General features: G+C 38.7%; 1 protein-coding gene across 1 annotated transcript in view; it reads right to left on the bottom strand.

The window, feature by feature from the left end:
• The window catches only part of COL3A1 (collagen type III alpha 1 chain), a 39,016-nt gene that overhangs the window by 6,029 nt on the left and 17,062 nt on the right, over positions 1 to 15,925 (bottom strand). Inside the window, exons 10-44 of the mRNA XM_021702871.2 lie at positions 15,711 to 15,764; positions 15,023 to 15,076; positions 14,550 to 14,594; positions 14,358 to 14,411; positions 13,728 to 13,772; positions 13,071 to 13,124; positions 12,591 to 12,689; positions 12,036 to 12,080; positions 11,783 to 11,881; positions 11,527 to 11,580; positions 11,331 to 11,438; positions 11,054 to 11,107; positions 10,352 to 10,450; positions 10,004 to 10,057; positions 9,656 to 9,754; positions 9,236 to 9,289; positions 9,068 to 9,121; positions 8,693 to 8,746; positions 8,093 to 8,146; positions 7,723 to 7,767; positions 6,820 to 6,918; positions 6,625 to 6,732; positions 6,132 to 6,185; positions 5,689 to 5,742; positions 5,550 to 5,603; positions 4,780 to 4,833; positions 4,056 to 4,163; positions 3,548 to 3,601; positions 3,200 to 3,253; positions 2,851 to 3,012; positions 2,626 to 2,733; positions 1,496 to 1,603; positions 773 to 826; positions 577 to 684; positions 73 to 126 (exon numbers count right to left, since the gene is read on the bottom strand). Coding sequence (XP_021558546.1) covers positions 73 to 126; positions 577 to 684; positions 773 to 826; positions 1,496 to 1,603; positions 2,626 to 2,733; positions 2,851 to 3,012; positions 3,200 to 3,253; positions 3,548 to 3,601; positions 4,056 to 4,163; positions 4,780 to 4,833; positions 5,550 to 5,603; positions 5,689 to 5,742; positions 6,132 to 6,185; positions 6,625 to 6,732; positions 6,820 to 6,918; positions 7,723 to 7,767; positions 8,093 to 8,146; positions 8,693 to 8,746; positions 9,068 to 9,121; positions 9,236 to 9,289; positions 9,656 to 9,754; positions 10,004 to 10,057; positions 10,352 to 10,450; positions 11,054 to 11,107; positions 11,331 to 11,438; positions 11,527 to 11,580; positions 11,783 to 11,881; positions 12,036 to 12,080; positions 12,591 to 12,689; positions 13,071 to 13,124; positions 13,728 to 13,772; positions 14,358 to 14,411; positions 14,550 to 14,594; positions 15,023 to 15,076; positions 15,711 to 15,764 — 2,511 coding nt within the window. The remainder of the gene's footprint in view (positions 1 to 72; positions 127 to 576; positions 685 to 772; positions 827 to 1,495; positions 1,604 to 2,625; positions 2,734 to 2,850; positions 3,013 to 3,199; positions 3,254 to 3,547; positions 3,602 to 4,055; positions 4,164 to 4,779; positions 4,834 to 5,549; positions 5,604 to 5,688; positions 5,743 to 6,131; positions 6,186 to 6,624; positions 6,733 to 6,819; positions 6,919 to 7,722; positions 7,768 to 8,092; positions 8,147 to 8,692; positions 8,747 to 9,067; positions 9,122 to 9,235; positions 9,290 to 9,655; positions 9,755 to 10,003; positions 10,058 to 10,351; positions 10,451 to 11,053; positions 11,108 to 11,330; positions 11,439 to 11,526; positions 11,581 to 11,782; positions 11,882 to 12,035; positions 12,081 to 12,590; positions 12,690 to 13,070; positions 13,125 to 13,727; positions 13,773 to 14,357; positions 14,412 to 14,549; positions 14,595 to 15,022; positions 15,077 to 15,710; positions 15,765 to 15,925) is intronic.

The following is a 15,925-nucleotide window of genomic DNA, read 5'->3' as shown; positions in this document are numbered from 1 at the left end:
TCCCCTTTTCCTGAACATGCCAGAAAGTAGAACATTTCTTAGATTCTAGAATGAGTTTAAAAAACAACTCACAGGAGGACCTCGGGAACCAGCAGGACCCGGAGCACCAGAAGGGCCAGCGGGGCCCTGAAATAAAAACAGACACACAGGGAATTGTTTATTTATTGATAAAGCTTTGTTTTATTTAGAAGTTAACTTCACTGTGATGGACTAATAGTATGCACACGATTATTGAAAGTTAGTGTCATTTTCTCCTTCAAAGTGCTTTCTCTGTTTATATCTTTACCAAGGGGTCTAAACAGGAAAGCTGAGAGAGTCTTGCTAATTCAGCCTTGCATTTACCCAGTGAATATACACTTAGACTGATTAATGCTGCTTTGAATTTAGTAACGAATTCTTCATTAACTACTGCCAGAAACTTAGCAGATACCTTTTTTTACCCCAGTTGCCTAAGGAAAGAGTAGCATAAAAACGAAAAGAAATGATAGTAGATCATTTGGTTCTCAGATCTGACATCGTATCTTCCACCTACTAATCCCTTTACTGAGGAAAATAGGTAAGCAAAGAAAAACTCACAGTTTCTCCTCTGTCACCACTCTTTCCAGCTGGACCAATGGGACCAGGGGGGCCTGGATGACCAATAGCACCGGGGGCACCAGGGGAACCATTTTCTCCACGATCACCCTGAGAACAAATTCACAGATCCGACATAAATATGATCAGCAGTTATTACTTTAAGTACACAAACCCACTGCATCTATGTTCATTATACCTTGCCACCGGGAGCTCCATCTCGGCCTGGAAGACCATCCGATCCTGGGTTTCCCTGATTAAAAAAACAAGGAGAAAAGAAATCAAACTCTTTCGAACCATTCAAATACAAGCTAAGCCATGTATTCTCAATGGTAGCAATAGCATCCTAAAGAGGATAAAAATTGGTTCTTAGGACTAAAAAAATCTTAGATATTACAACAGCTGTGGCCCTTCAAAGGGTCATACCTAAATAGATAAGCAGTATACCTATGGCACTAAAATTTCACAGGTGAGAGAGGGAGAAGTGATTGGAAAGAAAAATATCTAAAAAAATCCTTTGGAAAGAGATAACAAATAAAAGCTTAAGAAACAGTAATTTAAGCTGATAATAGAAATCTACAATTTAAGAAAAGACTTAATCACACATAACATGCAGCACATTTTCATGCAGGAGGAATGCTATAAATTGGGGCATTCCCCATCCCCAACTTGTGTCTTTATTTAGCTAGCATTCATATTCTTCTCCATTAATGATCATTCATTGGGTAAATATTAATGAACATGAACATTTAAGATTATTCTAAATTGTAATAGAAGGGATATCTTATTTAAAAAAGAAGGAGAACTTTGGCATGTGACAATATTTACACTCTTAGACATTAAGGCACAATTTGACCTTTGCTTAAATACATTACCAAACACTACCAGGACAATTGGATATTTCCTAAGAACTAGTACTTACGTCTCTTCCAGGTTCACCAGCTGTACCAGCCAGACCAGGAAGACCCTGGGGTCCAGGAGGACCACGTTCTCCATTGTGACCAGCAGCTCCTGGTTTCCCACTTTCACCCTGTGCATAAAGAAATAAAAGACATTTTATTTTAACTTATTTTACCTTTTTTTAACCTTAAAAATTTTTTAAACTATTTTTTAACTTATCTTAGCAATCAATATGTTATGAGATGTTCTTATTTTTCAAGGAAAAACTTTGTTTTATTAAAAATTCTATTGAATTTGTTCCTAAAACTATCCCTACCCTTGAGGAAGAGCAAGTTTCTTGTATTTTCCAACTTTCCCAGTGACTCTGGATACCAAAAAGCTAAGTAATGGCAATGATTATATTATTTAGAATACATTCTAATATGAGATATATAAATAAGACATGGCCATTGTGAGAAAAAAATAATGATTAACCGTCATGAAATTATAGGTTTGTGGCGACCATCAGAATTAGTTTATATTGGACATCTGGCTCTATCTAAAAAATATACATTTACCAGATATGTTCATATAAATTGAATATGCTTAAATGTTATATCTTCATTTCATTACAATATTATATGACATTTTGTTTAAAGAGGTGCTCAAAGTGTCAAAATGTGAGCCCTAATAATACAGAATTTTATTACCCCTTTTGGTAAATGGATATTTAAGACAAATAAGTATAAGATGCCAGGATGTTACAGTAATATTAGGGAAAGAAAATTAGAAGTGTGAAACAAATTGAGTTGATGGAAAACTGGTATTAATTAAAGGCTTTCACAGGTCTATAAACTGACTATTTCCCTCTTCGAAACTGACAGTCAACAAAGTAAAGAATGCTCACACATCTCCTAACAGAGGTACTTAAGGTGGCAAGATATTTTCTGTGTTATCAATTTCTTAGTGTTTATGTTCAAGGCTGCCCTATGATGTGCATTGTTTTTGTGTTCGGCAGCCTTTTGATAATATGCATGCTTCCTGAAAATCTGAACATATCAAGAATTTGCATCTTTTACAGGAAAATTTGTTCATGACACGCTTGCTATGGTTAAGTGATCTCCGAAGGCTATCAGAGGAAACCAGAGTCCAGGGCAAGATGGCCACACTCACCTTGACACCCTGTGGGCCTGGGCTTCCCCTAGGACCCGGGATGCCCGGTGGTCCCGCGAGACCCCTGGCTCCGGTAATCCCGGCCATTCCCAGTGGGCCTGGAGGTCCCTGTTGAACAAATAAGAAAGCCTTAGTTCTTCTCTCTGTGATTAGGTTTTCCTCTGTGGAATTCATAATTCAAAATAAAAGAGTATTGTCAACCCATAGGGCACCATAGCCACTCACCGGGGGGCCCTGGGAGCCGGGGGATCCCTTCTCGCCGGGTTGGCCAGCATCACCTTTAGGTCCAGACGCTCCAGGGTTGCCGGGAGCACCATTGTTACCAGGTGGACCGGTGGCCCCGTCCTTGCCTGGAGCACCGCTGGGGCCCGGGGGGCCTGGGTTACCCTACAAAGACATTTTTTGAAATTGGAGTGTTTTATACTGAAAAGTGAATATTTCTTCCCTCTTTTACCTGCATTTTAGATGGGATTTAATCACAGAGAAAAGTAGCAATGGGTAAGTTTCTCCTCCTATGCATATATGAATGTTTTTTATGGAATAAAGAAAAAATATTTTTAGAAAAAATACTTACATTATTACCAGGAGGACCAGGAAGACCACGAGCACCAGGGAAGCCAGCAGAACCCTGGGAAATGATAATATATTTTTGAATTTCAAAAGTGAAGCAGAATGAATAATAAACTACTAAAAACAAATATAAAGGATAAGAAATGTGATCTGCATTCTACCCTGGGATCATTTATGGTTTGTTTTTTTTTTTCCTTTTAGAATTTACATATAACATATAATTAAGGGATTATAGTTTTTATACTCTCTTTCGGGATCTAGTGATTTCAAGGCAGTTTTTATACAGATTGGTATTAATTACTGCTTTTGAATCACAGTTTAGAGAATACTAGTTAAGAGAGTGAATACTTACAGGACCACCAGGACTGCCGCGTTCACCTTTGACGCCCTGGGGACCAGGGGGACCCTATATGGAATGGAGGTAGAAATGGTTCATCAGAATTCCACCACACTCAAAATTTGAAAGAAGCATTCAGCCTTTGAAAAACAGGAATTCTACTTATTGTGATAATCATTTTGCAACATATACATATATCGAATTGTTATGTCGTACACCTTAAACTTGTACAACGTTATATGTCAATTGTATCTTAATAAAACCGGGGGAGAAAAACTACAACAGACCTACAAATGAACAAACAAACAAAAATCAACAAAACAGTAACTCTGGGTAGGAAGTGGTTAGAACAACTTGATTGGGGTCATATCTAGACTATTAGAGCCAAGCTTCAAAGTCAGAACTGTACTCCTAGGAAGATGATACTCTTGTCACCTTGACAGGCTCTCTCAGTATGAAGTCTTGGACTATGGATACACCAAAGTGCTTTCCATTTGAAAACTGAATGAAAGAGAATACTCACAGCAGGCCCAGCACCCCCAGGGGGTCCTGCGATGCCAGGGAGCCCTCCTTCACCTTTCTCACCAGGAGCACCTCTTTCTCCTTTAGCACCAGGCTCACCATTCTGTCCCTACATTCAGAAATGACAACGACCTGTGAGCTGACGTCCTTCCCAATACACTTGGCCTATCAGACTCTTTCTTCAGAAAATAGAATTCTTCACGTGGCAAGATGTTGAAATAAAATTGGAAAAGGAGGTTCTCTGAAGACAGGCCAAACCAAAGTGTATCAAAATGCTTTCATGATAAAAGAAAACTATCAAGAAAATGTTAAAATGGATGTTATTTGTCCTACGGGAGAAAGCCTCTCCAAGGATTGTTCTTTGAAAATGAGCACCAGTAAATTCACTGGAGAAAGATAAGGCCTAGAGCAACTTTTAATTAGTATCATCTTACAATGGAATAACTTTTTAAATTTTCAGAGTGTTTTAAAATCTAGGGTATCATGTGAGTCTCATTAATGAAGCATAAAGGCAAGTCAAGTGTTTTTATCTCCATCTTTTAAAGAGTAAGAGTGAAGTAAAAAACAAAACACAAAACACAACAAAACAAAAAAACAGAAAAAAAAAGGGAGGGGTGGGTAAAGTCACCCTATAGGGAATGAGCAGCTGAGGCTTGACTAGAGTCCGGATTCAAACGTCTGTTTTTCAGCAAGAGAGTGCTTCTGGGCTGTGTATTCATACTTACAGGAGCACCAGGGAAGCCAGCAGGTCCTGGAGGCCCATGTTCGCCTCTCTCACCCTGAAGTGAAAAACATTCTCATTGGTCATGGTTGGTCACGGTGAAGACACCTTCCCACAGGGACAATGATATATCATCCTCTACATCATCTTATCTTTCTTTTGGCAGGAAGTATGCAAAGCTAACCAACACGGTGAAACTTGTGAAGACTTTTCCACTTCTCAACAAAATCAGGAGTAGACAACACCAGAACCTTTGGTCCTTTCTGCCTCTGATTGTGATATTATTTACAAGAAAAAAAATCTGAGAATTTTGAAGTGTTTAACACATGCAATCATATGACTTCTAAAAAATGTAAGCATTTAAAAATATACTAAAAGGGTTAATTGAGAAATCAATCAATTAATTAAGTAGGACCATTTATTATGTATCTGTCCTGAGTTGCAAACCCTGAAGGTAGAAAATTTTAGATCTAGAAGGGCCTCAGGCAAAGATCCTGCAGGTTTAAGAAATATTATTTATAAATGTATATTATTTGTGCCTTTTAAAAATTTTTTCCAGAATTATTTAGGGGAGAAGGCGTGATTTAAAAGGGTCTTTTGTGAATTTTAGATTTAAGAACTTTGACCTTCCTTTGCATGTCATAGGATTCCTGAAAACGGCATCCTGCCATTGAGACTTGGGGCCTGGGGGGCAGAATTGCTAAACAAGGAAGCAGGGATAGCTGCTGCCCAGGTGGGGTTAAAAAGCACACTGAAGATGACTTTAACACTTACAGGGCCACCACGAGGACCAGCTATACCCGGAAGTCCAGGGGCACCACCTTCACCCTGAAAAAAGAGGAAAAAAGTATTGCCCTGCATCCAAAAAACTAGGGATATTTTCTTGTTGTTTCTAAGTGGTATTAAGTGTTACCTTATCTCCAGGCTGACCAGCTGGGCCAGGGGGACCAATGGGACCCGTAGGACCCTAAAGAAAATAGAAATGCATTTTTAATTTTAGAGATAAAAAGCATCCTCTTTCCTATTGATCAAACAGAGTAAATAAACATAGCATTGATTATCTTGGATTTTAGTGACTCATTATGACTTTAGTTTGTAACCTTTATCATACTTTTAAGGGTTTTTTCTTTTTTTCTGAGGGTTTTTTCTATGCTCACATCACTGTTGAACCATCAGGTAAGGATAGATATAAAGCAGGAATTTTAACAAGTCATTTGGGTCTTCTTAATGGTCCGAAAATGGCAAAACATGGTCTAAGTAATGATGATGAGTTTTCAGAACAGTAGAAGTTGAGATGAGGAACTCTTCCACCTCACAGAGAGGTAAGTCCTGTTTTTCCCCAGTGGGAGTACTCACCCGCGGCCCGTCTTTCCCTGGAGCACCATCCGCCCCTGCGCTGCCTGGTTCGCCCTGTCAAACAAAAGCCAGAGTCATCAGATTAGAAGCATCCTCAGTGAGACTGCCAAGAAGAAGAGCAACCCTCAAGATGTGCTGTGATGGGTAGGTAGTAGATGTTCTCATTAATAGTTCCTCTAGCAATACATCTCAAATTTCACTTCCTGTCGAATGGTAACATTAAGCAGCGCGTTTTTTTGTTTTTTATTTATTTGACAGGGAGAGACACAGAGAGAGGGGGCAGCACAAGCAAGGGGAGCGGGAGAGGGAGAAGGAGGCTTCCCGTGGAGCAGGGAGCCCCATGCGGGGCTCGATCCCAGGACCCTGGGACCATGACCTGAGCCGAAGGCAGACGCTTAGCCACTGAGCCACCCAGAGGCCCCTGCATCAGCGCTTCTTGCCTTTCACCTATGAAGTTGGTTTTATGCCAGAATGAAAGCACAGCAGTTGGTACCTTGTCACCCTTTGGCCCGAGGCCTCCAGGACCTCCTCTTTCCCCAGGCATCCCTTGCAGACCAGGAGTCCCAGCAGACCCAGGTGGCCCAGGGGGTCCAGCAGCGCCCTGAAGTTAAAGGACAAAGAGTAAACCTCCAGAAGGAAATGGAGTGCATTTTGTAAAATCTAGGTGAACTGAATCGTGCGGAGTTACCTTTCCTCCTTCGGGACCAGGGGGGCCGGCTCCACCTCTCAGTCCCGGGGGCCCCACGGCTCCGGGAGGTCCTCGTTCGCCCGGGGCTCCCGAATCACCCTGGGGGTAGGAATATGGAATAGCCCTGTTAGCCAACCCAAGGCTAAAAACAAAACAAAACCACGCTCAATTGTATTCATTTTGATGCAGGTCAATGGGGGAACTTATATTTTTGTTTTTTGTTTTTTTTTTAAAGATTTTATTTATTTATTTGAGACAGAGAGAATGAGAGAGAGAGAGAGCACATGAGAGGGGGGAGGGTCAGAGAGGAGCAGACTCCCTGCCGAGCAGGGAGCTCGATGCGGGACTCGATCCAGGGACTCCAGGATCATGACCTGAGGCGAAAGCGGTCGCTTAACCAACTGAGCCACCCAGGCGCCCCGGAACTTATATTTTTGAACAATTTGGAAATGGTAGTTATAAAAGACATTTGATCAACGGAGTGAGATGGAAACTGAAAAAGAGTCAGTGTAAAGGAGGAAACTCTGATACCTGGTCTGATGAGCTGCCTCTGACACTGTTGTTATTATTTTACTCACGAGGGCTTTTTTTTTTTTTTTTTTTTTTAGTTTTTCTACCAACACAGTTTTCCTATGCAGAATCAATGCCCTGGAAAGATTTGTCTTTTGCAATCTCAGGCCCATAGTTGTTTCTGTAGTATTGCTGCATGTCAGAAGATGTGATCTTCCAGATGAAGCACATCTTATCTACTAAAATGTCTTGGGTTACCTTAAGTGTATTCACCAAATAGTTGCAATGTTGTGCTTCTAAAGAAAGACAATTTTGGTTTGATATGCTAAAACTGAATCACTAGTCAATTGCTCTATAAGATGTTGAAATTAGAAAATAAACAGAAATATTTACCTTGCCTCCTGGAGTTCCAGGTGAACCAGATTCACCCTTTGGACCCTAGAAGATTGGCATTATATGATTAGGCCTCTATCAGAATGCATGTTATAGGAATATAAGCAAAATAACACATTTGACTTCTTTGCATTTTGTACAATTTGTTAAATCTCGAGCTATGTACTCTTTATTTTATGGTAAAATTGAAACTTTCTATGTAATACCTATGATTGAATAATTTTTCTCTGTTTTGTTATTAAATATTTAAAAACTAAACGCTAAAACTCAGAAACCATGCATGAGAAAATGCAAAAGTTAATAACCGATAAATGATTACGATTTATTCTTTTGGTTTCTGAGTTTTTTTTAAAAAGGGCATGCAACTTACTGGTTCACCAGGTTTTCCATTTTCTCCTGGAGGTCCATTGGTTCCAGGCAAACCCTACAAAAAGTCATATTTGTATTGTGCAATCACTTCAAACACTGCTTACAGAAAAGCTTCTCACATGTATGTTTCTGCAAGGTATTCAAACTGGTCCTAGCAGTCTTTTTAAGGCTAGAAAATTTGTGGCTCTCAAAATCCAGTGACAGAGATGTGACAATCATATCTTCCAAACTTAATGTTTTTCTTCCTCTAGTTTTTCTGTTGCTGTATATAAAAATAAATCGATGAATATGGTAAAATGGATTTAGCTATGTGGATTTATATTATAATAAAAATACGTATAAGCATAAAAAATTTTGCATGCTTAATTAAAAAAATGACTAATGCACTCATTCTGGAATAGAAATGTCTATTGGCATTGCCTGTCATTTTATTTCAAGGTGGAAGACAGACCCACAAATTCTAAGCTTAGGATTAATTATAATTTAGTAGTGTCACAAAAAAATTGAACTCAATTAGCTCAACAAATACAACTCTCAAGGGTAAGACTGAATTGTCTAGTAGAAGCAGAAACCCAGTGATATTTAAATAAGAAGTTCTTACTGGCAATCCTTGTGGACCAGGGGGTCCTGCATCTCCTTTGTCACCAGCTGGCCCCTAATGTAGAAAAATATAATGAGATGTTCTGTTATAAAATATCCTTTCATATTTAGTCCACACAGTTTTCATTTCAACAGGCTCATTGCTTAGTTGAAAACTTAATGGTGTGAAGGAGGGCAGAGTTTGGCCTACAGAACTGATGCAATGGAGACATGGACGATATAATCTTTACTTCTAGCTAGTCAGCACTTAGCTAGCTAAGCAACCAAGCTTCAAAACCGCTTTGGTGAACTATGATGACATAACTACGATTCCCGAAGTCTTTCCTCTGCCCCACTCCCGCTGACTTCCATCTCCAAGTTATGTGAGCAAACTTACAGTAGGTCCTGGGGGACCCTGAGGTCCAGTTTCACCATTCTTTCCAGCAAGACCCTAAAAAAAACAAAAGCAGTTAGGGAAACAGAGATAACGGAGATAATAGAAGCCATAGGCCGGAAATGAATGCATCTATAGAAAGCTGGAAATAAGTTAATGAAAACTGTGTACCTGAGGGCCAGGACCTCCAGGGCCACCTCGTTCTCCATTCTTGCCAGGTGCACCCTAAAGAAGTAGCCAGTATTTACTAATTCTCAAAAGGAAATCATTCAGTGTCTTATTCCCTGATAGTTTTGATCTGCCTCTTCCACACACACATACATGCATCCACAACCCAAAACTACTTTCTAGAACTAGTTTTTCATAAAGTTTGCCACTCTTTCCCCAGAACTCCCCCCCCCCAAAAAAACAAAAACCCAAAAAACCCAAACAACAACAACAAATACTCCCTGTCTCACATGGTATTTTGATTTTCATATATTCTACTGTGCTTTGAAATAGAGATCAAATTTTGGCCGTCTCTGAACTCCCATATGGAAAAGAAAAGCCTTCTGTCAAATATTTATTGAAGAAATAAAGGAAGGAACTCACATCATTTCCTTTAGGACCAGGGAAACCCATGACACCCGGCTGACCTCGGGGACCAGATGGGCCTGGAGGACCTGGTCGACCGCTTTCTCCTTGACTTCCCTAATGAGAAAAAAAATTACATTAACAAGGGTTTGATAAAGATCTCATCAAAATATGCAATATATATGTATATATACACATATATGTATATATGTGTGTGTGAGTATGTGTGTGTGTGTGTGTGTGTGTATATATATATATATATATATATATATATATCAAGGCTCTATAATATGCATCAATGTTAGGCCAAACTATGCATTCCATTATTCACTGGGCTATAGAATGAGATGTTAAAAATGTACATACGGGAGGCCCTGGTTTTCCATCGCTGCCTGGCCCTCCTGGGCTTCCGGGCATACCCTAAATTGAAAAGGTCAGTCAGTCAGGTGATTTAAAATGATAATTAAATATATATATGTATCTGTAAAATTTTGAGATTTCATAGGTAGCCTTTTATTTGCACACATTTTCCTGTCTATGTCTCAGTCAAGTATTCTGTTTTTCTTCAATCAATTCTAATCTTAAGTTATCTTAAGAGTATTTTGTTTTGTTTTGAGGCTGTAAAATTATAGTCTGCTTTGAGTTGTCTTTGATCCTCTTTTATTTGCCCTTCTTCTTACTAAATGGCAGTGTCAAGCAAGCGTTTCTCGGTACCCTCATTCCTGGACCTCCAGGGACACCATCTCGGCCAGGTTCTCCAGGAGCTCCTCTGGGCCCTGCGGGGCCGGGACCACCACGCTCCCCAGAGGGACCCTACAAGGTGAAATAAATCAACAAATATGTAGAAGAACCTTCATTGACCTAGACATTGACCACCTTTAGGTTACAATTAGAAAACTTTCTTTTGTCTCTTAAAGAGAGTTGGTATGCTGCTGACATGCCATAAAATCACTGTTGTCTATTAGCTTGGATTATCATATTGGGAGTAGTTTGAGGCAACTTTGATGAACATCACATGTCAGCAATATTCAGTGGGTATCACGATATACTTCGGTGCATATAAAGTCAAATATCTTTGATGATATAAAATCATATTTGGATAGTATTTTAGAGTTTTCAAAGAACTTTCAGGCACTTTAATTGACTTTATTCTTGCAATGATGCTGAAATAAATAATTCTCTATTGACACATAAGTTAATGAATTCTCATAGAAGTTAAATGACTTGCTTTAGTTACAAAGCTAGAAGGACTGAGCAGGGGCTAGAATCATTGTTGTGTACTGGGAATTATAATTATTTTTAAACTCCAATATATTTCCTTCAGGTATTTAGGTTTTAGTTAATGGGAAACTGTGTGGAAGAACATAACTATTTGTAGTACCAGCATGTATAAAAATAGAAATTAAAGTTATTTACCTTTTCTCCTGGAAGGCCGTTGGCTCCAGCAGCCCCTCGGAATCCAGGCACACCCTGGAAATAGTGAAAGGCAAATGTTTCAGCCCAAAGCATGAAAACTTTTTCATAATTTCTGAGTAACAATAGAGATGTTCTCATGTTATACAATGCCCCCCAAACACATTTGGGATTGAGTACTCAGCTTAAGAAAAAGCATGGTTTCCTCACCCTGAAGGTCAAGTTCTATGTGGATGAAAGTGATAACTCTTCTCCTTGGAGATGCTTATGGGAAACGTACCCTTTCTCCTGCAGCTCCTGGAAGTCCGTTTGCACCAGGTTCTCCAGGCGAACCATCTTTGCCATCTTCACCTTTAGGTCCTGGAATACCTGGAGAACCAGCTTCCCCCTAAAAAGGATGCCAATAAAGGGATACATCTGGTTGCAAAATTTTAGCGGAAATAAAGACTAACCCATTCTGTTGGGGTAACACTTACACGTTCACCGCGTGGCCCTGGCTCTCCTTTGGCACCATTTTTACCAGGTTCGCCCTAAATGAAACAAAATCTTGGTTTAAAAACAGGGAGTACAGACTAAGAAAATCAGCAGTGGCAACTGCTGATCCAATGATAAAACCAGAGGGAAACCAACATAAAACCAAATAAACAAGTGCAAAAAGTTTGCTGTTTATATTTCTGTTGTGGGACTTGAGCCACACCTTTCAGGCAACTAGGGAAAAAATATGCAACTTACCGCACCACCTCGCTGTCCAGGAGCACCATTGGCACCAGGTGGTCCAGGAGGACCCCGGGCTCCTATCAGTCCAGGAGCTCCAGGAATGCCAGCAGGACCCTAAAAATAGCCCAAGAACACTAACGTTAGTTCAACTTGAACTCTCTTTTCTGAAGAGCTAACTTAGACACCACAAATGGGTTGTCATGCAAAATGCAAAGGAATCCAATAATGGGTGTGGATGAGATGAGCGTGGGGGGTGAGGGCAACTTACCATTTCACCTTTCCCACCAGGACTACCATTGCTCCCAGGAGGGCCCTAGAAGGGGAAAAGAGCCTAGTAAAAATAATGTAACTAGTGAATATACATTTGCAAAGTAAATTTATTGATGGGTGTTGGGCTTTGTAGAGATTCGGTGATTCCTCCAACTACAGCATAACACATAAAATGTAGGCAAAAGAATTATCATTATCTGAATAAATTAAAGATAATATGCACTTGGTCTAAATGATTAAGGAATAAATAGAAAAGGTGTTTAATCCTGTTTCTTCTCTGAATTTTTGTGACCAGTGATCAGTTGGAACACATTCTTTGTCCATCCTCCACTTTGTCAAATAAACATAAAATTCATAAATTTTGAAGAGGGTAAACCTCAAGACCCACGAATTTTAGTACTAACCAAATCAGTATTTATCACAGTAGAGTCATTTCAGAGCATCAAGCAACAATTTTTTTTCAAAAAATATTTCAGTCGATAGCAACATTAAAACATATGCTTTCACGAAAGAAGTGTAGCAACACTCCTCAATGGCCATATTTGTTACTTACAGGAGGACCTGCAGCACCAGCATGGCCCTGAGGTCCAGGTTCTCCTCTTTGTCCGGGGGAGCCGCTTGAACCAGGAGAGCCGGCAGGTCCAACTTCACCCTAAGGTGGAAAGCCCTAAGTAGTCAGTGTCTCTCGCCATTTGTAATCACTAAGCCAGTTTAAACCCATCTCCCAAATGAAGGAATAGTATGATGATACGCTCTATCATAAGCAAAGAATCATGAATCACGTAGGCACAGAAAAATGCTAACTATGTGTGTGATTATGTGATCTGATTTTCAGAAAGAGACTAGGAAAAGACGAAGAGATATCAGAATAGTCGAATGCCAGGGAATTAAAAATAGGGCTTTAAAGATCTGAATAGGTAAAAAGATATCTACTTGATGGGTAAAATATATATATTATTTTGAAGAAACAATCCAAAGATTTTCTGTTGTTCCAAGATCTATTTTATATTCTTCTATAAAAATGCATGTTTACCTTAGCACCAGGAGAACCAGGGAATCCTGCAGTTCCAGGGGGACCAGGAGGACCCTGAAAAACATTAAAGACAATTTCAAGAGCTCTTAATCAAGTAAACAGAAGCTAACATAACACTAACTAGTAAATAATAAGTTAGCACATACACAATACAGAAGACAATTATGCAGATAAAATAGTATTTATCATCCATGGGTGAATATTATGTAGAGAAACAATGTGGCAAAATACAAGAAAGTAAAATCTAAAGTTAGAAAAGTAGGATCCCCCTGCCTTCCACCACAAATTCTGTGATTTGTGCAATTTACTTAGCCCGAACTCTTGTACTCTTGTTTATAAAATGGAGGTAATATTACTATCTATTTTGCAGAGCGCTTTTAATTGCCATGTCCAGTACTGGTTATTAACTGACCCAGTGAACACTATACAGATGTTAGTAATTGGCCAAGTATAATGAGGAGTATCAGAATTTCACTTATGGGTTTAGTGTTTCTAGATTGTGTCTAGATTTAGTTTATGGACCTGGTGTCAGTTTGAATGAAATGTTTATGGACAATGTTGAGTTTTAGGCCTATATTCCGTATTATTCCAACATTCCATACCACATAATCTCTCATTACGCTGAAGCAACTCAGGGTTAGATAAAAAGTTACTCACTGGTTGTCCATCATTTCCGCGAGCACCATCATTACCTCGAGCCCCCTAAAAAGAGAAGTCTGTCTCAAATATCTTCTTAATTCTGAAAAGCCAGTCACGAGTAATGACTAAAATTATTTTTTTTAAAGATTTTATTTATTTATTTGAGAGCAAGAGAGAGAAAGAGAGCGACTCAATCCCAGGACTCCGGGATCATGACCTGAGCCAAAGGCAGAAGCTTAACCTGCTGAGCCACCCAGGCGCCCCCTTACTAAAATTCTGACTCCATTGAGTTGACTTTTCCTCCAGTGTATTAAAATCTGCTAAATATATATTTTTAGAGTCAAATTGTTAAAATTCTGATGTATACAGCAATGATCTGATGTAGAAGAACTGGCTTCTGTGTTTAACAGAACTAAATGTGAATTAATTGTTCTAATAACATAGGCAAAGTTAACACTTAAAAAAATTTTCAAAGGAGATAATAACTATAAAACCCTTATTTGTTTCCCTACAGTTATAGCTACGGTTTTATGGAGGCATCGTTAAATGCTATTTCATGGGAAAGATTTTCCTGGCGATTGCCACAGCCTGCAAACCTGGATGAGACCCTTATCTGGGATTCTGTGCAGTGTTGGTAGCAAGACTCACCGCAGCTCCTGGCAGTCCTGGCCGTCCTCTCTCACCAGGAGCTCCTCTGGGACCCTACAGAACCCAGATGAAAGAATGGTCTTACCTTAACCTTGCCGTGTGTAAGAACCGTTGGGGAAGGAGCAAGGCAAGTTTTGGGTTAGATGGAGGTTAATAAACTAAAACTGAAAATTACATAAGAAATATAATTACCATGGGTCCAGGGGCTCCATTTTCACCTGGGAGGCCATTTTCACCCTAGAAACATGTAAAATATGTTACCATTTTGTAGAACAGAGAGAGGAATGTAAAGTTTTTTAAATGCAGCACATTATGAAGAATATTATAGAACCTAAGAAAAAGATATTTTTTGGCAATATCAAATTTTTGGTAGCATTTTATTTACCATAATTCTCAATTTTTGCATTTTAAAAACTTGAGGATGAAACAGAAGTAATCAGTGAGTTACTCAGAGGTGCACAATCATTTCTAATCTAGATAGTCAAGCTATCAGCTTTCATGGAAGCCCCAATAGAACATCTGAATTAGTCACTGTTATTTAGCTCCTGGAATGCAAAATTCAGGTAAATTTCAGAAAAGGTTAAACCCCAAAGTATAAATCTTAAATATAGCTATAACATTTAAAGGAATTTACTTACAAAAATATGATTTTTGTTTTGATTTACCTTTAATCCAGGAGCACCTGTATCACCCTTTTCTCCATTTCGTCCATCAAAGCCCTAGGAAACGTATAAAAGTAGTAAAAATATTAAAGATCTGTTAACAATCCAGAATGGTTGAAAACTTTACATTGTATTTTTCATAACTAGTTTTTACCACATTCACTGATGTGAATAATGTAAAACTCTTTTAAATGGATTGAAGATATTTGACATTGATTTTATAGTAAAAAATCTGAATTAATAAGTACAATCTAGTTCAATTAGGAAGTTGCCTTAGTGATAGCAAATATCAACTTCACAGATTTTATTTCTATTAAATTGATAGATTTGGGGGTCAGTTGGTGGAATCTACCTAATGATTTGCATAGACTAATTTGCTTGATTCAATTGCAAATCACATTGACTAAGCCAATGAATAACGCGCATGGCTCTCAATAATACATTTTCATTTTTTTCTGGCAATGATGATAAGAAAATTAAATAATTTTTTCCCAAGCCTTTTCACATATTTAAAATCAGTCTAATTACTACCTGTAAAATTACTAGTTGGTTTGGTCAACAAAGTCAACTGACTGTTAAAAAATCAAATCAACCATTTTTGGCACATACTCAAATTGCCCAATAAAATTGGTTAGGCAAGTAAACATGGTTAAATGAAATAGCTTTTTGTTAATCTAGAAACTCTACTTACTCTATGTCCTTTCATACCAGGGAATCCAGGCATACCAGCTGGACCTTTTATACCCTAAAAATAAGGAATAGAACAGATATTAATGAATTTTCAAATAGAATCACAGTCCAGTTGTAAAATGCCTTCCATTTTTAAGTTTAATTCAATTTAATTATAGAATAATTTTCAAGCTAAGATCATCATGACTACTCCATGTAATTCACTGGATGCCAAAG

This window comes from Neomonachus schauinslandi, chromosome 3, assembly GCF_002201575.2.
Source record: "Neomonachus schauinslandi chromosome 3, ASM220157v2, whole genome shotgun sequence".
Lineage (NCBI taxonomy): Eukaryota > Metazoa > Chordata > Mammalia > Carnivora > Phocidae > Neomonachus > Neomonachus schauinslandi.
The sequence above is the reverse complement of the archived record's forward strand: the minus strand, read 5'-3'. Positions and strand labels throughout refer to the sequence as shown.